The sequence below is a fragment of the Crassostrea angulata genome, chromosome 10 (assembly GCF_025612915.1).
Source record: "Crassostrea angulata isolate pt1a10 chromosome 10, ASM2561291v2, whole genome shotgun sequence".
NCBI classification, from domain to species: Eukaryota; Metazoa; Mollusca; class Bivalvia; order Ostreida; family Ostreidae; genus Magallana; species Magallana angulata.
The window spans coordinates 21466507-21491697 of record NC_069120.1 but is presented as its reverse complement, the minus strand read 5'-3'; the positions used below and the strand labels follow the sequence as shown (position 1 = coordinate 21491697).

At 34.8% G+C, this 25191-nt stretch overlaps 2 protein-coding genes across 4 annotated transcripts; one reads left to right on the top strand and one right to left on the bottom strand.

Annotated features, from left to right (window-relative positions):
• Positions 1-16: 16 nt before the first annotated feature.
• On the bottom strand, positions 17-7791 carry LOC128164870 (girdin-like). Of its 3 annotated transcripts, none has more exons than XM_052828925.1 (2): positions 7078-7791; positions 17-4542 (listed from the first exon to the last, which is right to left on the bottom strand). In XM_052828925.1, exon 2 carries the CDS (start codon positions 4421-4423, stop codon positions 338-340), a length of 4086 nt encoding a protein of 1361 aa, XP_052684885.1. In that variant the 5' UTR covers positions 4424-4542; positions 7078-7791; the 3' UTR covers positions 17-337. The 3 variants fall into 3 exon arrangements, with proteins under 3 accessions (XP_052684885.1, XP_052684884.1, XP_052684886.1); XM_052828924.1 differs by lacking the exon at positions 7078-7791 and adding an exon at positions 5877-6124; XM_052828926.1 differs by lacking the exon at positions 7078-7791 and adding an exon at positions 5890-6124.
• A 9919-nt stretch (positions 7792-17710) lies between these two features.
• Positions 17711-23374, top strand: LOC128164801 (uncharacterized). Its single transcript, XM_052828803.1, has 2 exons — positions 17711-19822; positions 19918-23374. Exons 1-2 carry the CDS (start codon positions 17711-17713, stop codon positions 21595-21597), a joined length of 3792 nt encoding a protein of 1263 aa, XP_052684763.1. The 3' UTR covers positions 21598-23374.
• Positions 23375-25191: the final 1817 nt, after the last annotated feature.

Sequence of the window (25191 nt, the reverse complement as noted above, 5' to 3'; positions counted from 1 at the left end):
TAGGTTCATTCACACATTTAAATTATATCAATAATTTATTTAAATATAAACAAAGCATATTATTTACATACTCAGCAAGAGTTCGACATGAAAAGAATAATCTTCGATCACGTCTCTTTTATCACAGATTTAAATGGACAGAATAAATTATACAAATTCATAGCATAGCACAAATTTGTCATCTTTTCATTTCAATTTGAGAATTCCTTGCCAGCTAGAAAAGTATACTTGTCATTTCAAGTGTATCACACCTATTTGCGTAATCAGTTTTGAGTGCGCACTTGGCTAGAAATTCCTGCAGTGTTTCGTTTATCGATATATCACATGGGGGTTGTGCTTATTTTTTGGTCTTTATCGATGCGTTAAGCCTACGCTTATGAATCTGACTATACCCAAGACCAAACGACAGCTGCTGATTTTTGTCTCGTTCAAATATATTAGGAAGTGCAGGCGTGGAGGAATGGGTCATCTTATCCTCCTCTATTTTAATGTTTACCTCCTCCAAACTTCTCGGTCTCTTGTTTGTCTTCTCTGACATAGTAGGAACAGCAGCCTTAGAAAACGGCTGCTTTTTCTTCTTTTCAGCCCTATGCTTCCCAGCGTAAGTGCTAGGCTCTCGTGGTGGTTCCTCGTATAAATCCCCCACCCATCCTTCAAGTTGCTTTACCCGAGTTTCGTTATCTTTTTGTTTCCTTTCCAAAACCTCTATTTTTGTGTTGAGGTGTGCTTTATCAACAATTTCCCGGAGACGCTTATTTTCTTCTGCTAGACGTTTGGCACTGGAGTCAATGTCGTTTGCGTTATCACTTTGAACTTGCAGTTCCTTGTTTTCCTTTTCAAGTTGTTTTATTTTCTTATTTAGAACATCTATTTTCAGAGAGAGCTCAAAGTTACGCTGCTCCACTTGCGACCTTTCTTCCAGATCCTTCACTACTTGTGAATATTTGTTTTGAAGGGTCATAATCTCAGTTTTTGCCTCTTCCAATTCCTTCACAGCTGATTTTAAGCTATTCATCTTTTCGAGTTCTGCCTTTAAGCGTTCGATTTCGAGCTTAAGAAGGCGAATTTCTTCTTGGTTTTCTTTTTCGAGTTCAATATATCTCTTTCTCCATTCCTCACTTTCCTGTTCATGTGTTTCGTTTAAGTCTTTTATTTCTTTTTCGTGTTTAGCTTTTACTTCCTCTAAGAGTTTCGAATTCTTAATGCGCTCATTTTCTAAATCTTTCTCGAGTTTACTAGCCCTTGATTTAGCTTCCTCGATGTCTTTTTCTGCTTTCGCTAAATTGGCTAGTTTGCCCTTTTCCTCTTCAGTTTCAGCCTTGGATTCTTCTAACTTTTTCTGCAATTCTGTTATCTCTACTTTTCTTGTCTCATTTAGCTTTGCCAAACTCTCAATATTGCTTTGAGACGTCTTATTTTGTTTTTCGAATTCATCATGTTTTCTTTTAAGTTCGTCGATTTCTTTCTTCAGGTTTTGGTTTTCTTCGTCTTTCTCCTCTATTGTCTTCGTAAGTTTGAGTTTATCGTCATTAAGTTCTTTGATTTCCGTATCAAATTTGTCTTCGTCTTTCATGACAACCATAAGTTCCTGAAGTTCCGTTTTCTTTTGTACCAGTGCTTCTTGTAAAGTCTTGTTTTCTGTTTGTAATTTTGAATTTTCGTTCTGAAGAGTTTGAATTTCGGTGAGTTTTTCAGATTCAACAGCAGTCACGCTGCTCTGAAATGAGGTTGCTGTTTTCTCTAAATCATGCAGTTTCTTCAGCGTACCAAGATGTTCAGCTTTAAGTTTTATTATTTCTTCATTCAAAGATTGATTGTCCGTCTGTAAACCAATTATTTGGGCTTTCAATTCCATCTTTTCCGTATTTGGAGATTTCACACCTTCTGCTCGAGGAGTAGTTAATTCTCGATACTTTTCCATTTCCACCTCCATCTTTTTGCTTTCAACTTTTGCATCTACGACTTGTTGCTTAAGCTTTTCAATCTCATCAGAATGTAGATTCTCAAGTCTTTTGTATTTTTCATTTTCCTTTCTGAGATTCTCGCATTCTTTCTTTAATGAATCGAGTTCTGACTTCACATTTTTGAGATCTTCGACTTCTGACTTTTCTAGTTCTTTTTGGACTTTGTCGTTCGATGTTGTTGCTACAAATTTCTCCTTTTCCTTCTCTAAGTCTTCTATTCTTTTCTTTAACTCCTCGTTAGTCTCCGACAATGATTCTTTTTCAGAAACAGCTAACCGCGCTCTAGCACTGATTTCTGTCCGCTGTTGTTCAAGATCTTTGTTTCTTTTTTCAAGGTCTTCAATTCTTGCCTCTAGGCCAATTTTTTCTGTATCAATTACGACCGTAGTTTTACTTTGATGGCTTACATTTTCATGGTCATTCGACGTTGGTTTAGATTCCAGGTCGTCAATGCGAGATCTGAGCGCTTTGTTTTCCGCACGCAGATCTTCAATTGTACGGAGAAACTGGTTAAGTTCATCTTCAAGCTGCTTTATTCTCCTTTTGTATGTAACCTCGGCATCCAATAGAGTTTTTCGCTCCGCATAAACCGACTCATAAGACTCGGTCATTCTCTCAGCCCCTGGCTGTCTGCTCTTGGATGGCTCCATTGTATAGGGGTCGGATCTCTCCAAGTTTTCGTAACGGTCGATGTCTGGCGATTGCAGTCGAACTGGGCGTTTATCAGAGGTCTGTGTTTGTTTTTCTGGAGAAAGTGATCGTTCCTTTCTTGCTTCTTCTTTCGATGGACTATACTGAGATTCCTTTCCGGGGGAATCTTTTCCCTTATGAGATAACGACACAGAATGTTCCTGAGTATGTTTTGAAGCGGAATCAGAACTATCTCTACATTCGGAGTTAATTGAAGATGTTATACTCCTAGTATCAGATGAATTGGATTTGTTTGGATTTATAGAACTATTTTTTTCAGTCACAATTTCAGTGTCCGTTTCACTTAAATGTTCACTTTCGAGATTTTGAAGGGATTTATTACTACTGTTTTGTATGGACTTAAGTTTTACACTACTTGTATCACTCTCAGTGTGGTCTTCTGTTAGACTAGGGGCAACAATGGTTTTGTCCTTGTTTCGTGCATTAACTCTTTTTGTATTCTTGTCCTCCTTTTCCGTATGTAATGCAGTTTTTGAATCTTTTTTAACCCCGTTTCCGGCAGATTCAAAATCCTTGGGAACACTTTTAAAAGTCTCAGTTGGTTTTGAATCTTTTTTCACTCCATTTTCTGCAGATTGAGAATCCTTAGGGACACTTTTAAAACTGTCAATTTGAAGATTGTAATCCAATTGTCTATCTTTAAGAGCGGTGCTTGTAGGGGGGAGATGGGAATTTTCGCCCTCGAATTGAAGCAAGTCTATGGATATTGTATCTTCGTCAGATTCAGCACTTTTAGGAACAGAAGTTTTAGACTTTGAAAGTTCCTCGTTTTCATACACTTTTTGTTTGGGCGGTTTCTTTTCACCGATTGGCTTTGATTTATTTTGGTATTTCGAATGTTCACTTTTACTATCAGACTCTTGCTTTAACACATTCTTGGCTCTTACATCTTTAGTTGTTTTCTGATCATCCTTAGAAATAGTTTCTAATTTATTACCTGTATCCTTTTTACTCCGTGAATAACTTTGATTTTCTTTATTCTTATCAGATTTCGTTTCTTCTGCTTTACTCTGACGGTTTAGGGATTTATCTCTAATGTCTTTTGCTTCAGGATTAACTTTGGTCTCTTTCTTTTTCACTTCAACTTGTTCTTTTTCACTACTTGATTTAGATGCTGAATCATTTGAATCATCTTTCTGATGGTAAACACCCTTTTCTTTTGTTTCTAATTTCTTTGGAGCATTTGAATTCTGCTCAGGTAGTTTAGACTGTCGAGTTTCTTCCTTTGTTTTATTTTTTGATGCAGATGGATCTGATATTTTGTTTTCGGTGTTTCCTTCACTATCAAGATTAAACGGTAATGATTTTGTTGAAGTAACAGGCTTCCTTCCCTTGGAATTCTTGTTCAAAGTTTTTGCCTCATTTGGCAATATTTCTGTTTGCTTACTTTGTTTATCACTAATTTTATCCCTTTTCTCCCCTTGTTCTGATTTTTCGTTCTTTACTATTTCTTTGACCCCCTTTACCTTTTTACTATTCTCTTTTACATTTATTCCATTTTTGCCGACAACGAGATCTGGTTTTTGTATCTTATTCCTTTTGTTGTCAGGAACGTGAGGATCTTCAGACTCGAATGTTCTCTCTTTAATGGGAGGGGTTTTTAAAGAGTTCTCACTGCCTACGATAGGCAGAGCAAGGGTCCCTCTTTTGATTCCTCCGCTACGTGACCTATGTGCCTGCGTGGAATCGGTTTCAAATGTGGCCTGGCGGTCCACAGAGTCATTTTTGGGCTGCAGCAAACGATTCATGATCGTCTGCTGTTTGTGGAGACGCCATTTTGTAAAGCTCGGTTGATGTCGTTCCACACTATGTAATCAGAGATAGGAGATCCTGGACTAAATTCAAATTTCTTAATTCGAAAAATTATCTGAAAAATAAGAGAAAAAATATCTTAATTTTTAAACACTACAAATGTGCAATTATGAGCAACCCAACAAGTTAGAAATGTCAGCAACATAACAAAAGGAAGAAACGAGACATACATGTGTAGTTTGAAAAAAGAAAAAATTTGTCTTTTTTCATTCTCTGTCAATCTCCGACCCAAAACTTTTCATCGAGCATTATAAGAAAGTTACGAAACTTAAGTGGTGAAATAGAATGTTGTGATTTTTAGTTGGAAGTATGTTCAATGACTTTGTTTACTTTGAAGGCAAGTAAGTTTGCTCGTGTTCAGAAACTTTTAACAACGAGGTGAAATGTTTTTATTTCATGTCAACTTTTGCAGCGCACGTCATTTAAAACCCATTACAAAGCTAAAAGTAAAATCGTTAAATCATTAAGATTTATTACAATATTTATAATTAATTGAATTGTATAAAAAAAACCCGTTTGATTCAATATCGATGGCACGGGTCAACGAGATGATGTATTTACTCCTTCTTTTTTATGTGTTAGAAGTTAAATCAAATACAATCACAGACTGCCTGTATATATGTATACTACAAACAAATAGGTGGACACGAAAATGTATACATAGGTCTCGTATAAAAATATTTACCGGTACTTTTGAAAAGTTTAGCGATATTGATAATATATCCTAATCAAATAGTTAAATACACGATGCAAATCGAATGTGCCAGCGATAATGTTAAGCAACCAATGTCCCCAATAAAAGAGACATTCAACACACACATCAAGGTGTCCAACTAATGGAAACCTTATTAAACTGTGTAGACGGTGTCAAACTTTCAATATATTTTCAATATGCTAAATCTATTTCATTAAAGTTTAATATCGTCCTAGCTGTATAGAACTATCGGAACTGAGTGGTGTACGTCCTTTGTTGTACCAACTAGTGGAGAAGTATTGATATGGTGTCGATCTGTGAAATCAAATAAACAAAGGTGCAGGCAGTTGATCAATAACATTAAAGCCCCACAGGTATAGCAAATGACATTTCTAAAATCTCGATATGGACACCAGTTATATCAATCACATGTCTTTTTTTAGCGTTAACAGATTCCAAAAAACAAAGAGAACAGAAAACAACATTACATTGTGATCACAGAGCGCCATTACAGTACCCCATTAGTAACCATCACTACCACAGCTCAAAGTTCAATATGCCGATTTAAAAAACATAAAATGAAAGAGTTCATAAATTTCACGAGACAATTGATGGTCATTAAGGTAACAGACATTAAAATCTAAGGGGAGGTAATAGAAACAGAACATATAAAAGCGCAAAATGTTAATCTCTACCTGAACTCGATACCTGATCCAGGGCACGCGCAGATTGGGAAGAGATTTCAGGACAGGTCTAAGAATTATCCGGGTGTTTATTGATCGCTCCAGAGTCTGAATACAGCTTTCTTTAGAATATTTTTCAGCACGTTAGTATCAGAAACTCAATACACCAAATCAAATTCTGTCCATGTTTAGGAAATAATTTAATGGCGGCGACCGAAGGATAATATAAACATGAGATAAAGTTTAAAGCTAACCATGCTTGGGTAATAGCGCTTTAACAAAACGCTTGGACGCTTAAGAATACTACTGAATATACACTTATAAAATAGAACGATCTGGGTCTTTCTTTCGATGTACAGACATTGAACTATTGGGACCCAATTCATTATTATGTACACTTCATTAATGCTCTATATCATATTTCATTGTACATGTATATATAGGCATTCACTTTTTCATTCGGCAATACAAATACCGAAAGGTTGTCTGCAGACATGTTTGAAAATCATGGAGTTTCTAAAGTGAGATTTAATTACCCCAAGAAGTTAAAAGCACCCTTGTTGAATATCAATATGGGTTAGAACGTTTTTCATATTGATTAGATCAACGCGCAGTCATTTTAAAAGGATTTAAAAGAAATGATGGACTTTTACCATTGCCAAGGAATAATTATATATATATTTTGAAGTTGTCAAATTTAAATGTGTGTTTGAGTAATTCTATTTAAAGCCTTTCGTTGCTTTCCGTGGAGCGAGCTGAATAGTAACGGAATTATTTTCCGATTAATGTATTTCTTCTAATCTACGAGCCCGTGTCACAATAGGTTCTGCGATGGAACAGAAGGTTTTTGATAGAGCCTTCCTACGAAAACAGCCCCCATTCACCTGTCACCCCTCGTTTTTATCATCCCGTTCACTATTTGTACAACAATCTATATTGTATCGGGTAAACATGAAATTGAATTCACCTATACCGAGCAAACAAGTCTATGGATATTGATCAAATAGGTACTGAATCCATGAAATATTGCCTTTTCCATACCTTCCAATTTGTGTATCAAATTTGGCATTATTTAGAAATTTATTTCAGTCTCAGAAGATGAAAACTATAAATCCAGAGAGAGAGAGAGAGAGAGAGAGAGAGAGAGAGAGAGAGAGAGAGAGAGAGAGAGAGAGAGAGACTCAGAGGGAGAGAAAGACAGGGGTATACTCACTATTTTCTCCATGTTGTGAAATCCCAAATCTTAGAGTTTAGATGTTCCGTGGTCAATTAGAGATCATAAGTGTGTAGTCCCGATTCTACCTGTACCAATAAGACCCATGAGCCCCTTCACGTTTCCGGCTTCCAGTAGTCCGGGAGGTAGCGCATTAACTGGTCGTAATTTTTTGCATTCCTCCGTCTCAATTCGTACGTGGTTCTTGGTTCTCCGGGCCTATCGATTGAATCTTTTTCTTATAATAACTCTCCGTATCATGAAAAGGCTTTTACACCAAATTCCATTACAAGAACGGCATCACTTGACTTCACAGAAACAATTTTTTTTCTTCCTCTCAACGGCACACATCCACTTAGAAAGTATAATCCAAAGACTGTTCTCTGAGCAGAAAGGGTTCTAAGTTGCTGTTTTTTGGGACAGAGAGTCTTTTAAGTCCACGGAGTAACTCTCATCTTGTGCAATTAACAACCGTAGATATGGCAGGCGAGTCTGAATCGAGAAGACCTATACGACTAGCAGACCTGTCGATAAATACTGGCTTTTAAAAGTTGAGAACAAATATCACACATCCGGACGGTGAAGCCCCTGGTACCATTTGCCGTATCAACACATGTATGGCGCCATTTTCAATGCCGAATTTTCATAAATTGATAAACCAGGTAACCATTTTAAGTATTATTTTTTTTTGCTAACCAGGTGTACGAATATATAAACACATGTGCAATCGTCAACCTTTGGTTCGGTGATTTTATCCATTTAATTATTGGGACAAAAGGTAGCTTTAATACCATTGTTACCTACTGAAGGATAAGTCCACCAGCATGACCGGTTTAATACGAATGAATAATTAATTCAAATCTATTCTCATTGAATTTAGATTCCGCTGTCACCATGGTCTTTTAATAATTCTCGCACAGTGGTTTAAAAAATATCAAGCAAATTAAAAGGGACAGATTTTGTTAAGAGGCGAGCAAAAATTAACTCTATTGTCTGAAAATGTTTTAAAATCCCCTAAAACGAGTATACGAGCGTACACGTACTTTACATGTTATAAACTTTCAATCAATCAATTTATTATTTCATAGGGTTTCCATTTCTTATAATTAATACATTTTTATTTAACATATTTGTCACTCGATCCTACGACTTGTGTTTTAAATCAATCATAATTTTGGACTTTTGAAGAATAAATAACAAAATTTAATTATCTAATGGTCTATATCTTTTATTGATAACATATCATACACGCAATGACTGGATATGAGGCCAAATATTAATGAGGCTAGTTTACTGTACCCAAGTTTGACATGAAAGTACATACATGTATTGTATTTCCATAGGATGTACTTCAGAAAGTAGTTGCAGTCTAGAGGGGGGAGTTATATTATACTGGATCAGACTTAATATGTTCTCGTTTTGAAGCGGATAAAACCAGAAACGTCCCGAGAGGAATTTAAATTGAAATAGAGCGTTGGTGATATTTCTACGACCGATTACTCGAAAATTATTCCAAAGTAGATGTATTGTGAATGAAATAGCATTCCTTATCGTAGTTTTTTTTTCATTATAATTTTCAAAAAATGAGTATTAACGAGGAAAATAAAACGTGTAAATGCATTTATTGCTAAGATTACTATAACAACACATTCCCAATAAGTAAATGTGTTATACAATTTAAATAAATGCAATTTTTATATGCTTAAAGCTGCTTTGTAAAAAAAGATAATTATAGATTTGAAGGTGATACCGGTATTCTATCAATCATTATGGTCTCTAAAATCTTCATTTAAAGAATCATGTCCTCACGTAGATTTGGTGTCAAATATTTTGTGATTAAGTAGTGAACAGCCTCCTCGTCCTCTGACCGGAATTTTGGCTGTTTGAGGGAGCAGAAAGTGGTCACTTCCGGTTTATGCGAAAAACGTGGATCCGGCGGAGAAACAAATGGAGTTGATGTGGCCCTGGGATAAAAATAATCGTTCATTCTAGGACTCGGGGTGCTAGTAAACCTGCAAACCCCAGACATGTCAAAGTCATTTTCATCTACTATGTTGGAAGTGTTCGAGTCTGACAAATCCGCGTATCTCATTCTTTTTCGCGGTATCCATGACGACGAATTTGATGGTGATCCTCCATAAGAACTTGCGTACGAAGCAATCAGTTGTTCTGTGTGGTAAAACTTTGAAGGAGAGCAAGAAATCGAAGAGTTTATAGATAAATCGCTTGTTGAAGATCTGTTATTGAAACAGTTTACTAATGATCCTGGGTGTTTGAAGCTATGAGACGAATCAGGAGTCGAGTTCAGCGATGACGTTGAAGTTCGTCTTCGATTATCAAAATTTTTGTATGGGCATTTGAACAGCTCGTCTGAAGAGTTCAAGCTTAATAAGGATAGATGGGGGTTATATTGTGCAACATTGTGCACAATATCTGTCCAATCTGAAAGACCATCTGGAGTGCCATCACTAGCTGTTGTCGACATCTAGAAAATTAATAACAATTCTATTCTATTGTAAAAGTATAACAATTAGGGGGATTTTATATATTATATTTTGCTTCGTTTTACGATATTAAGTGGTGCATGCATAAAACATCAAACACAGGGTATAACGAGATGCATTTATCATAAAATCGGAAAGTACTAGTATAAGAAGTTCTGTGAAGACACGTTGTACGATTATCAGCAAGGTTCGACAACTCGGCTATACTCTGTCCCAAGATATCCTCGCTTCACATTTTGCTTTATTACTTAATATTTATAAATATCTCAGGGTTCAAACGATGCCCATCAAGAAGTATGACAAATTTCCAAGATTCGTTTGCTTAATATTAAAATTTCAATACCCGGCCGAAAATGTGTATCTACGGGGATTTTGTATTGCAGCAAGCCCGAATGATAAGGTTGAAAAATTGCGCGAGGTATTTCAGGTGAGTTCCGAATGAAGAAAAGATGTAAACATAAATCTGCTTCAGAAATCTGTTCTTCGTTCCTGTGATTTTTTTTTCGAGTGAAAAATGATAATGTATCAATCATTCAATGATCATTCCTGGAATTTTTCTCTTCTATTGATTTCAATTGCATTTTTTTCACAGGTATATTTATATATATAAATATATTTTTTTTATTAAAAATCGTTCAAATGTGCTGCACAAATACCGGTATCTTGGGACAGACTATAGCATATAATGAATTTCGACTGCAGTGTTTGAACTCGTATTATCATCTGTTTTAGGTTTTGTTAAAAACCCCTGTAAAATAGTTACTATACTCTGTCCCAAGATATTTTGGATTCACGTTTGGCTTAATTGTTTGATATTTATAAATACCTCAGGATCCAAACGATGTTCATTCAAAAGTATGAAAAATTTCCAAGATTTTTCAGTCAAAACGCCCCTGTTAGCTTATCAGGTTTTAATACAATGCTAAAAAATGTTATGTCTACGGAGATTTTGCATTGCAGCAAGCCCGGATGATAACGTTGAAATATTGCGCGATGTATTCCGAGTGTATTCCGAATGGAGAAAAGATGTAAACATTCCCCATTATAAATCTCCGTAAGGAATCTGTTTTCGTTCCTGTGAATTTTTCCGAGTGAAAGATGATAATGTGTCAATGAAATTATCTTGGAAAATATCCCTTTCAACTATTTCAATTGCACTTCTTTTACAGGTAAGTGTATTTTTATTAAAAATCGTCCAAACGTGAATCCAAAATATCTTGGGACAGAGTATATATAACTCTATACAAAAAGTCCAGCATTTTGACTGTTGGATTGAAACTTTTAACATCAACTGTTAAAAAAGACTATTGACCGGTTACATCACGTTCTGCAAAAATGGTTATATACGGGTATATAACAAAACAGTAGTTGACTGTGTCTCGGGCGACGGTAGATCTGTCCGACGGACCGGCTCGCAATCTGTTGCCAAAGGCCGAACTGTTTGCGAACCGGACAGATCAACTGTTGCCCGAGACCCCAAAAACTGTATACTATATATATTCACATGGCTCAGTGAAACGACGGTGAACACCATTTATACATGCTAAAAAACGAGGGATTTGACTGAAAAGGCAACCTGAAACATCTGAGGTTAGACACATTGTAAGTACGCTTTCTGTAACCTACCTTACAGCTTTATTATTCTGTTGCAAATTGCACTGTCATGTCTTTCTCACGCCATGATTGCTACCATTTATACATGCTAAAAAACGAGGGATTTGACTGAAAAGGCAACCTGAAACATCTGAGGTTAGACACATTGTAAGTACGCTTTCTGTAACCTACCTTACAGCTTTATTATTCTGTTGCAAATTGCACTGTCATGTCTTTCTCACGCCATGATTGCTAAACGTAAAAATATGACGTCATAGACGTTTAACGTCAACCGTCTAAAAGGACGTTATTTCACGTGGTAAAGCAATGTTTAAAGAGAGGTAACTCTTCTTTATGCCTCGGATATTTGAATTTTTTTTTTCATGAATGCTGTCTTTGTTTGGCTTAAAGTTAAAGTAAGCCATTTAATTTCAATTAAGATATTGCACGAGCAAGTCAGTGATCATTGCTTTGATTACCTTTAAATGAAAACTTCCTTGGTTCAGAGGTATATCTGTCGTACATGGTAATGAATTAGCCGAGCAAAATCATTTATTTTATTTTAATTTCCGAAAGAAAATTTAAAAGATGTTTTAAATAGTGTTTTAAAGTTTTCAGGGTTTTTTTTTTCTTTTACGTGAATTACTTTTATTTCTGATAATTAAAAACTTGATATTCAATTTGTCAATAAAAGAAAAATTAGCTGTCTGTGTTTGGCAATAAAGTTTATGAAAAAGCTCTCGCTTTTTATGAATTAAATATTCATTAATTAAATTTATTATCATATTGTTCAAGATTTAAATTTGTGTTTTTTTCTCAGTCTTGAGTATAATTCATTCTGTCAAAAATATACCGAGTTTTATTTCCTAAAAACTGCTCTCTTTTTCAATAAATGGCGAAAAAAATGTTCTAAGAAGGTTAAGAGATCCTGACAGAAGATTGACCTATTCGCAAAACAATGTCGAGTTACATTCTATCACAGAGTGAAAGATTCGATCTGTTCAAAGCTATATTCAAGGAATAGTTATCTATTTATTTGGGGTTATAGTGTTATTAATAAATTGATTGTTACTACGTGGGTATTTGCTTACTAGTAACTGTCTAAGGATTCTACATTTATTTTTAAAATATAACGACGTAAGTTAATCAATTTATTTTTGTTTCAACACCCCCCCCCCCCCCCCCCAAAAAAAAAGAAGAAGAAGAAATTGTTACAATTAATCCTTTACCTACCAGTTCAAATCAATTGGAATAATTGAAAATTGTCTTGTCATTTCGTATTATTTATTATATTTATTTAAACTCGGTATACTCGAAATACAAATTAGATTGATTCGTTGATTGTTATTAAAATCTTGTGATCCTTGTTTATTATGTTTTAACGAAGTCGAGTCGAGTGCGCAAGATTTTTGCGCATGTTTTATTTCATGCAGACATTGGCGCGAGGTCATAACTTTAGTAGTTATTGTGGGTTTTTTATGTATGCAGAATGATCATTAACTGCACCGTTAATGTATTAGTGATTTGCCTTTAAAAATATAATTAGTACAAAATGCGGAAAATGGCTTTTACGACATACTTGACATTTCAACATTGTATCAACAAGCTTATCTTTTTAAAAGATTGGTGAGCTAGCTCTGTAGCCATCATAAAACACAGAAGCAGATTTCTAAAACATTGGTTTAAATCATTTCTGAATCGATTGATTAACAATAAAAAGGCACAGTGGTGTACTGGAATTGTGGTGGAATGGGGTCCCAATTTAGAATTGTGAATCTAGAGTGGGTTTCACATCGGCAATGGCATAGCTCACTGACCACTGCTGACTGCGCCTTAATCATTATGTATCTACTATAATTTCAATTTCAAGGTGAAAATTTTCAAGAACCATTGGCACTGTTTTGTAGCAATCGTATCTTCTCGGGCCTTTTCTGCAAGCTCGGACAACATATCCGAAATTGTTTTCCGAGCTTGAAGAAATTTAAGATAAAGCTACCTATTTATTATAATACTGAAAATAACTTTGCATTTTTAGACCTAAGTTACTGCTACTTTTTGACATTTACAATAAAACACAAAACGTCATGAGAAGATGGTAAAACGAAATTCAAATGGTACAGTTTATCTACAGTAGTACAGTATTCCCAGAATCCCCTTCTATGGAGTCGAGTATACTTATTCCAGTGAAAAAGACTAACGTAGTCGCTAGCGCTCGAGAGCGCTAGCAACAATGTATACAGTGCACATTGTGAAGACTCGCTTGTACATTTGAGACGGCTATAAGAAGTTTTCTTTCAGTATCGAAGACAGAATATATCAGTAATCTTATATTCTTTTTTATTAAAATGTAATTATTCTACATCTTTAGATCGTGTTACATTCCATATTTGTGAAGTTGGGCATTAAATTGAATTTTTATACAATCCCAAAAATGACCAAACAGTAAAGTTATAAATTTTCCTTTTTAATTTCATCATTTGTTGATTGCATCATTTGTATGATTTTCTCATATATCATATACAGCAGTCACACAACTATGGGCAAAACCGAAATGAAAATTTGACTGATGATTTTCAACAAAGTCCACTTTGTTTAATATATAGGAAAAAAGTCACATACATGTATAATCAAAATGACCCCTACGAAAACCTGACGCTAAATCTTAAAATAAATCGAAAGTAGATTTTAATTTTGTTTTTAAAATTGGATTAATCTAATATTCGAATACTGCAATACAAAAAAAAAATCTCGTAATTTTATTACTACAATTTATTAAATATATATATGTCCTTTATAAGACAAAATTCATCTTAAGGTTTCAGAATTATCACACTAGAGCTAGCGTAATGATCAGAAATAAAACGGTTGGATGTAAGATTGAATGACATCACCATTCTTATCAAGTAACAAGTAAATAAAGTTGTAATTACTTTTAACACTTTCATTATCTGAAACGATTGTACAGTTTCATTTTCCTCTTTAATCTGTGATTTGGTCGTTATATTTTTTTTTCAAATGGTCTTTATTATTTAACCTTTATCACTGTCAGTTATAACACAATGAGGAATATGCTGATCCCTAATATAAAACTCAGTTATTTTTGTCTAATATCTCTGATATTCAATATATGTACTTCTTGCTGAACACACTTTGGGTTAGAAATTCGTAATTAACAAATACTAGTACAATAACTGTCAGTCTCAGGAAAAAAATAATTATAACTAATATCCATATTCCTTTATAAACGAGATCATGGTGGAATTATTAAAAAAGGAAGACTATAGATTTAATTCAAGAGAGCCTTCTTTTTCCGTGCTGCATCAAAGCTCAGAAGTTTATTTTGTTTCCTGTAGGCCGGTCAACAGTTAACATCTTTTTTAATCCGTTGTCTTCATGCACGTGCAATAGCTTCAGATTGTCATTTTTACATTTTGCAAGTACATGTAAATTGCATGCAAAGTACATGTAGATTCAGCGGACGGAAAGTCACGAAGTAGTCCGTTCTTTCCGTTAGTAGATTTTTGTATGTTTAATCAAACTAAAAAAAAGACATGACAACCGGACAAAGTACCGGTATATGAGGGTTGTCCCATAATAGCGTATGTCGTTATGTGGGTAGCTTCTGTGTTCTTCAAACACTACATGTACATGTAAGTGTCAGTCGTCTAACTCGCTCTGGACAAAAGGTTTCTCGTTCGTAACGGTAACCGGTACGTTTTGGCTATAGTTACGGTTTGAGTATTGATCATTGCTCGTACGCAGCTTGTCCGCGGCCGTTAACTGCATGGTTGTTATTCGTTTTATTTAAACATTTGTGATTCATACAGGATATGAAAGTAGCAACATTGCAGAAAAATTACTTAACCCTCGTTAGCAGGTTATGCATTTTTTTTTTTTACAATGATCGCTACCCTCATAACCCGCATGAATCATCAAAGAAAGCATTTTATAATTATTTAAATGTACATAATTATTTCTTGTATCTAAATTTTTTAAATGTACATCAGTAAGTTGGATAAAAGAAATAGCTAATCGTTTTCAATGGGAATTTGAGTCTGACATCATTATTTCGTGCAGTCCGTAATTTTGTTAGTTCCTGAAGGTTTCGAACTAACGATAAAGTGGTTTGAACTGAATCATGTATATTTCAGTCCTGTTAGTTTCTATATAGCTGTGCATTACAATTAAAATATCCAGAAGAAATAGAGGAAACCAGACTTGGTGAATGTAGATACAATATATATACAGGTGAATTCAGTAAGCTGAGTGCAAGAACATCCGAAAACAATGGAGACGACTTTTATGAACGCATGCTAGTAACTAGAATTCGGAATATCACAAAATAATTATTAAAATGCTTTATACCAACATTGTTCATCCTTTGTAATTGGGGCATAATATATTCTACCTATTTATGCCCTAGTACTTTTTACCAGACATGCACCTAACATAATTTTGCAATATCTGAGGTATATAAACTTCGACATAAAACAAAATGGGGGCGGTAAAAGAGGGACAATGTACGGATACCTGATTATAGCTTACGATCAGACGCATACTAATCGATCGATCGATTCGTTCTAATAAATGATTACAAACAAAGTTTGGGTGATAATATTAATTATGAAGTTGTTTTCTGGGGGTTTTTTGCGATTTTTGTCTCTTGATTAGTTGGTAACTTTCATGACGCAATCAAACATTACGGAACTAATAAAAACATGAAAGACTGAAAATAATTTTCCAATCCCAACTGGTTCCAGATCTTAACCATAGAGTTTGTTCAAATAGCTCAAAATGAAAACAACGATAATGGAATGATACAGTTGAAATCAACGCTCTTTGTTTTATTTTTCGTTTTGTATAAGAATGCAATGCATTGACATTAGACAATTATCATTATAATTATGTAAAATGAAAAAAACATAACAAAAAAAACGTAAACTTTGGGAAAGACAAACGATATAAAAGTACATGTACATGTAGGTGATTTTGGTCAGCACTTTAAATACGATTTATGTAATGCTCTAGTTTAGTCTGCCTTCCATGAACACTTGATCAATATTTGACACTGACTGACAGCTTTGCCAGCCGCATTCAGTATGAGTATATATATACTGGTAAGCGCACAGACCAGGCGCCGCAATCATTGCAGAGAGCTGCGTTACTCATGCTTCCGGTCAGGACAAACAGACCGCAAGAGGTGTGTAGATATTTTTGAATTTTTATGATTTTTTGCGTTGTCTTTGTGTTTGTTGTTTTATTTATTTTCTTTCTTTTCTTTGTTGAGTTTTAGGGAGAAATATGATTTTTATATATATGTTTTTAAGTATTGGCTTTTGCTTTTTTTTTTATTAAGATGGAAAAAATGACTTGATAAAACAAAGAATATGGGTACATAAGAAGCCTTGAATACACAAAATAATCCTTTTACAAGTTTTCAAAATTCTTTCTCAAATTGATTGCTTTAACGCGTCATTGTGAAAGCAAATATAGTCGGTATAGGATTTTATAACCAAACATGAAGAAGAAGAAGAAAATTAGCTAATGCTTTTATTAAGACCGAACCTTTAACTTTTGTCTTAGAATCAAACAACAAAGATATTTGACTCGCAACATACGAGGGTACTTCTTTTTGGCCGGTACATACTTCTGTTATGTTCTTGACTTGTTCCAATGCTGTAACAGTATTACAAAACTATACCGGGTATTTCTGGTGCCTTTTGGAGCATCACTTTATGTTTTGCTAATTGGACCTTTTATCTATCTCAATTAAACATTGAAGTGCACGTGCAGACCACAGTTAAACCAAAATTGGCATTGACGTTCTAAATATTACTCTATTTGAAGATTTTTAAAAAATGTATTTACTGAAATCGCCCACCGGAATTACCTAATGTGTATCAATTTGCTGAAGCGCTAAAATCGATATTTTGGTAATATTATCAATAACAGAGAAACGGCTTTGAAAATATTTTTAGACAGAAACATGTGGTATTTCTATTTGTTGATTTTATATTTAATCTTTCCTACATTGTACTAGTACTGTAGACATTTTCCCTTATTCTTCGTCCGTCAACTTTACTTTGAATTGCACAGTGAATCTGAGGGAATTTTTACATTTTGTAAAAATGACGAAATTCTTGCAGATCAAATTTTTCTTCTTTTAAAATTCCATCGCTCATCTGCACGAACATTTGGCATAACTTCCTACACAAAATTAATCAACTCTTTATTTAATTTTAATACACGTATCGCAATTGAAAATTTCATCCTTGTTTAGCTGTATATTTTCCTTATACAAATCACATGAATTATATTTCATTTGAATGCGAATTTTTTCAATGATTTCCTGAATCTGAATATTTATGAGGGAAATTCTAATTCTGGTGTGTAAAAAAACCCTTTTGAAATGTAAATATCTTTTATTACAAATATTCAAGCAATATGTAAAATGTTTGAATAATGAAATTCTATTCTTTACAAGACATCAGGTCTGTCCTGTAAAATAATTAACTAGTAAACATTATTTTTACAGAATGATGAAAATTTGGAGATTTATTCACATGGCGTGTCTATTTACGTCTGTGGTTTGCTGGATTGGAAAATTCAAAAACGTGTCTGACGTTGCCAGACAGTATATAGACTTTTGCGGAGTCAACACACTCTGTTCCGAAAATAACGGTAAAGACGAAATGTTTGAGAACTTGATAGATGAGAAGTTTTCAACAATTTGTCCTTCGTGTTCGTGTGTCAAAGAATGCTTCATACTTGGAAACTGTTGCCCTGACATTGCTCTTACTACTTGTATTCAAACAAAACATCAAATTCATGACTTGAACAACGTTAGCGATGCTTTTCACAATGTTTTGTCACGTTGTCCAATGGAGAATGGAGTAAGCGAACCTAAGCCCTGTTTATTTTCTTTTACCTTCACGAACTTCTGGACTCAAATACCTGTTACATCAATGAAAACCGGAATATCATACGCAAGTAAAACTTGTGCCGGATGTCATGGAGAAAACCAAACTCTTCCGTGGTCATTCGATGTTTCCTGTCCAAATATATCGATAGACCCGAGCGTTTTTTCGGATTTTTCCGAATTAATGTTAGGAATGCAGGAAAGGCGTTGCACTGTTAATCTTAAACCACCTTTGAATTACAAGGCGCAATCCTGCAACAAAGAGACGGTCATTAGTAAATGTAATGTCACTGGACTGTGGAACAGACGAGATGAGGACTTGGAAACCGCCTGCCTAAACTACTGGAGACCATACGGGGCTTTTCAAAACGTTTTCTGCTTCCTTTGCAATATTGATGCTGCGATCAGAGAACAGTTTTCATCGAAACAGAAAGTAAACGAAAGTTTTTCCCATGAAGACGAAAATGGAAAAAGTGATATCAAAAATGAGAAATGTATGCAAAGAGAATCCCATGAATGCTTGACACTGACAGATGCAGACATAATTTTATCTGAAAGTTATGAATCCGAAAATGGCGATTATATAGCAAATATCGACTTCTTTACTAGCAATTTGCCTATACAAATGCAAGAGATTATCCTTTTAAGAAACATTTCAAACACAACTAGTGGAGACAAACCTATCGATCTGAAGTCTTTATATATGGAATACCTCAGTTCTGGTGGCTATCAAGACTGGTGCAATGAAGACCATAAACTAGAGAAAATCTACCCGGCATTGAGGGGAAAGAGGACCTGCTCATGTGCGCAAGACTGTTATCTGACCATGTCATGTTGTCCAGATGCTGCGTATCACCACAGATGGTCCTGTATTCTTCCAACATTGGGGAAAACCCCCCAAAACGCTTTTATTCAGCCCGTTTTTCTTATTAGTAGATGCCCAGTAGGATATAAAGATGAATTTGTAAAATTTAGTTGCGAAGAGTCGGACGATTATGACACTCTTCACATACCAGTTATCAATGTACGGGATAAAAAAGTCTACAAAAATTCATATTGTTTTCTGTGTAGCGACAAAACTGATGTTATCAATAACAGCATTGCATACATGAAACCGTGGAACGTATCGTTTGTTTGTCCACAGGTGTTTTTCCCTAAACTTTTTAAGTCGATGAAATCCATTTTTGACTATGCTGAACAAATTAACTGTTTTATAAACTTTAAAACTAGTTTTCAAATCGACACATGCAATGTTAAACCAACGATTAATAGATGCAACGCTACCGGGCTAGCCACAACTGTAAGTAAAAACTCATTTGCTCTTTGTGAAAATCCTACGATGAATATAATGGCACAGTCCAAAAATACAATGTACCGAAATATCATTTGCGATTTATGCAATAGTGATTTTTTGGAGGAACCGATATCCCAATGCAATGTGACAGGTAACTGGACAATAGATATAGTAAATGTAAGGAACGGAGCCATTTTCTACAAGTTCCGCTGCGCTGTTGATTTACTTGACCCAATGGAATACCCCTTTAAGAATGCATTTTGTAGAACTTGTAATAATATTGCACCACCTGAAGATGTAGACAGGTCCATGTATCTTGCGGGGGACTACAAAACATCTTATAGACAGCTATTTTCAATATTAGAAGTCCCAAGACAAGACAAAGCAGTGAGAGCAGACTTTTGCAATGCGGAGGAAATGTATGACCCTTATAAGGTAAGATGTTCACGTGACTTATTTTTTAAAGAAATGTTCATAACGAGGACTTCACCAAAGTGATATTTTAAATGCACACTTTCTTTTCTTTTCAGAAAAAATGCCGAAAATTAAGATGTTCACTTGGAAAGTTTTTGCGTCATGGTGTTTGTATTCCTTTAATCAACGAGGTCGAAACACTCCAGTATGCATTAGCGTTTAAGGCCCTTATTACATACGAATTAGTAAGTCTTAACGGACTATATTATATGCTATATAATTTTATCGAGTATCTCCGACTAGACAATACAATGTTGCTGATGGACAGCCTGCAGACGCATTTCTACGTGCGTAAACCTTGTCAGTTCGTAAGAAACCCCGACTTAAATTCTACTACGGAAGCTTTAGTTTATATTGAAATTAAAATCCGTAGATTTGACGAAAAAGAGAAATTAAATAGGACGGAAATAGAAAACAAATTGTTAAATTTTACAGAATGGCAAACCCAAATTGGAGGTAACAGTATTCAATTCGAAGAAAGTGTAGAAGCCTGGTATTTACCACTTCGAAAAAGAATGACTAATTCACAAAAGGAGTGTGTAGTCCATAAATACCAGATCGTAGAAAGTGTCTCTTATGAAAGTTTTCACACTTTTGACGTTAACAAACTATTGGTATGTTCCCAAATAGAGCTAGATTCAAGTGAATATGAATTTGGTAATAATCGCTTAGAGGTATTCTTACCCGAAATAGAACGGAACTTCTTCGTCAATGAATTCGTTGAAAATAACGACGGCACGATTCAAATATGTGCAGATTCATACATCTTCATTTCATCAGAAACAACCACGGCCTTGCAGACAGTTCTAACTATCGTAACGTTGGTTGTTACCATTTTGTCCTTGCTATGTTCCTTGATAACTTTCGTAACTTACTGTACATTACCGGTTTTGCGTACAGTTCCTGGCAAAAACATCATGTGTTTCTCGTTTTCTCTGCTCTTTGCCCAGTTACTGTTTTTAGTTCGTTCTTATATCAGCAACAATCTGGGATGTGTTTTGGTTGGTAGTCTCACCCATTATTTCTGGATCTCGGTCTTTGTTTGTACAAACGTGTGCTGTTTCCATATGTTTAAGTTGTTCGTCGGAAGTTCACTGGTCCAAGGCGATAGGTCGAACGAATGGAAGCTTATTTGCCGTTACTGTTGCATGTCATATGTTTTACCAATTCTACCAGTTGTTATTAACATCTATTTCAGTCATGAACAAATACACGTGGAGGGTAATAACTTTGGATATGGGGGGAACAAGTGTTTTCTCGTTAGTTCTTTAGCTTTACTTCTAACTTTTATAGCCCCAATAGCTCTGCAGATATTATTTAACATAATTTTGTTTTCTATAACCTTTCACTTTATCCGAAATACACCAAAGGTTCAAAGTTCACAGGACAGGGACGATTTTTCTATATTCCTCAAGCTGTTTTTGTTGACTGGAATTTCTTGGCTTTTTATGGTGGTAGACGGGTTTTTCGAAATGTCTCTTTTCAGCTTTCTGGTAACGTTTCTAAATGGGTCTCAAGGTGCTTTTCTTTTCTTTTCGTATATATGCAACAAAAAGGTCTGGATTTTGTTGAAAAAGAAATTTAATAAGGCCCCTCCTCAGACAACTTTCAAAAGCGAGTCAACATACACTAGGTCGAATCGGGACTATAAGGCGCATTCAAATTACTCAGAGGTCACCGTGGCCACGGATACATTAGGGGTAACTCAAACGACGAATGGTTTAAATTCAATTTAATTGAATCTGAGGTTTTAGTTGCATAATTTACCGACATTCAATTTTTTTTTAAATGAACGTCAGAATTATAGAACAAAACTCGGATCCGCTATTTTTTTTTTTCAATTAGGAAACAATACTGAATCTTATTAAACATATCAAGGTTGTTGTAGAATTTCACGCACAGATAAATTGACACTCACATTTAGAACCATTTTAACAAGAGCTTGGATTTTGGGTAGTTGTGTCAATCGGCAATGTGATGTAGGCCTGTCTATTTCATTGCTGGCCACTCAGTAATGGCTCTTTGAAATCAACAAGATTTGTCTGGCTTTTGAGCGAAGGTTACGCAATCGGTGTATATTTCGCTTGAAACCAGCGTCATTTTAACTTGTTTTGACGCAAGAAATAGATATTTACATCCTACTGAAAGTCCAAGGACTTGTTACAATGGTTCTAATTATAAATGCAACATGACGGTTTCATAAAACATAGGATGAGCAATTAAGTTCAATTAAATTTATTTATTAACTCCATTCTGTGCTTCTGGTGATGATTTGTAAGAAAGTTTTCGAAAAAGTTTCAACTGTCGGTAAATCGTGCAACAAATATGGTACGAAAGATTAAGTGCATAAAAAACACATGTACATGTATACAAACGGTCTGATTGAACAGAGCTTGGTCATTTTGCTAAAAACAGACAATCTGAATCAACCTGAATATATTTTAGTTATGAAAACGCAGATTTGAGCGTACGTGTACGTGCTTCTGCGGGTGGTCTGCGGGCGGATTTATGTTAATCTTGCGAGACACGAAAGTGCATTTTACGAATTTGTAAGGACGTACGCTTCTCTTAAGCAAACACGATAGCTGTTGGACAAACACAACATTAACAATCACTACGGTTTTCTTGCGATATCTGAAACGTACGCGACAGTTACGTTTTACTCAAAAAACCTGTAAGATAATCATACGGTTTGATATGCACGAATGACCGGGCCCATAAGTCAAGTCTTTTGTTATATACAATTGATCCTTTGATGAAAAATCTTTTGTCGCACTGTATTTAACAAAAATTGTATGTACGTTGTAAGTTGTAGCCTAAACCGATTAAGTGTATAAATGTCACGTTGAGTCAGTTCCATATAACATGTATTATATTGTATAAAATTACTGTACCGTATACATGTATTATAATTCTGTAAACAGTGCTACATTTATCATGTGTTGTATTTCGTGGTGCTTTGATTTCATTAGGAATTCTATTTATGATCACGTCATATTTGACGATTAACTTAAATATTTCCTCCCCAATTTCAACAATGGATTTATTTCTCGCACATCTCAACTTACATTTTTTTAGATTGTTATATTATACAGTTTTATTACAATATTCAACTGTTAATCCAAAAACATCGCCTTCAAATTATGAATTTGTCGCAACAAGATATTAGACGATCCAGCTATGTACATGTATATCTATGATTATATTGTTACAAATATTATTGTATTGTATTGTATTGTATCGTAAAACCGTCCCTAGTAGACACCTTCATGTACTTATATGTTGATTTATAAACTATCTTTCAGTATTGTTAATTTTTTTCGTTTATTTTCTTTAGAACTGACAGTTATTGTCAAAAATAGATTGCTGTTCGGTGTTTGATTTATTTTTCTCGGCCGACTTTGCGACGATAAGGTTCCCTAATCGTCTGTCCATGTCCGCTTTAAATATGATTCCGATGCTAATGGCAAATAAATTCGTACATGTAGTGCACTGTTCATAGTTTAATAAAAAATGATTACACATGTATTTCATTGTTGCTATGGATGGTCTTGTCAATCAACTTTCCTGATAAGTTATACATGTATGATTCGCTGACAGGATGAACTTGCTAATTCTAATAAAGAGAAACAGTTGCTGGTATGGTGTGGCCAAAGGATTATAATTACTAGTAAAAGGATACACAAAACACTCGTATTTCACTAAGTCCAGAGAAGCTTAGCTTCCCTAAATTACTTTACGATTCATCAGCAGGATATTAAACTGACTATTTCCCGTCCCCTTTTAGAGTCGTTTTACAAGTTCAACCTGCGAACGTTTGTGTATTTGTCAGCGATCTGCATTTTTCTCTTTGAACAGAACATAAATGAACCTTGAAATTCAAAGGTGTGCCTTGAGTTAAAATATTAATGATTTTGAAGCTTCACTGGAATTGTACTCTTTATATACGTTTAGATATGAAAGTTATCGCCTCTCTTACACAAGTTCAATTAAAAAGCAAATAATGGGAATGATGCCACATTGCTTAGAGGCATTAGATCGGCATTGAGAATTGGTACTCCGAACAAATCTAAATGATGCTCAAATGTATAACAAAACCTTCATCTTTTCAAAAGGGGTTTTGAAGTACACATAGCAAATGTTTCTCTGGCGTAGTTTTTTTTCCATTCATTTGCAAGGTTAGCAACCATTACACTGTATTATCAATTGGCAAACTAGTTCTTGTTTTTGTTGTTTCTTGGTAAAGTATTGATGAACATGATAAATAACCTCGACGCAGAAATTTATGAATTTAAAAAATATACATGGACATATTTTAGTCGAGAAAGAATTTCATTCAATATTTCCTCTCTTTCCAATATTATATCATAGTAAATGGCGCCAAGATCTAAAACTGGCACTAATTTTTAGCATAAAAATTCAAAGAATGATCCTTAAGCCTTAAATACATATTAAACTAATTCAAAATGATACAAAATTGTTGTATCCCTTTATTTAAACAATAAAATGCTTTCTTTGGTGATTCATGCGAGTTATGAAGGTGTAAGAGTAAGGTGAGAGAGTGAAGTGTAAGAGTAGGGTAAAAAAGTGGGGTGTTAAAGTGAGAAGTGAGAGTAAGGTCAGAGAGTGAGTTGAAATGTGAGAGTGAGGTGAGAGAGTGAATTGTGAGAGTTTACTGTGAACGTGAGGTGAATGAAGGAGGTTAGAGAGGGGATTGAGAGATGGGTGTGAAAAGTGGGGAGTGAGGTGTGGGAATGAGGTTTGTGAGATGTGAAAGTGGGTAGTGATTATGGGTGAGGTAAGAAAGTGGGGTGTGAAAATGGGATCTGATATGAGATAGTGGGGTGTGAGAGTAAGATATTGCAGAAAAAAATACATGACCCATATTAGCGGGTTTTGTAAATATTTTCTGCAATGATCGCTACCTTTATAACCCGCATGAATCATCAAAGAAAGTATATTATTTTTTATATTTACATCTTTCTTTTAACTAATTAATAAATTTAAGTAAGTCAAATTCACAAAATTATGTTAAGGTATATCAGTCTACATCGTCTTCTAGCTGTGAGACGTTGAGTATGACACCATCATAATTATTTCGTGCAGTCCGTGATTTTTCTTAGGTCGCATAGGTTTCGACCATGCAATCGATAAACGGGGCGTGTAGATTTCAGTCCTGTCATATTCTTGTCAGGTTCAGCTGCTGTAGAATTTGACCAATCGATAAGCGGGCGTGTAGATTCCAGTCTAGCTCTTTCTGTAGAGCTAGGAATTAACTATAAGTTTCCGTGAGAAATAGCAGGAATTACACTCGGTAGTTGTAATTACGA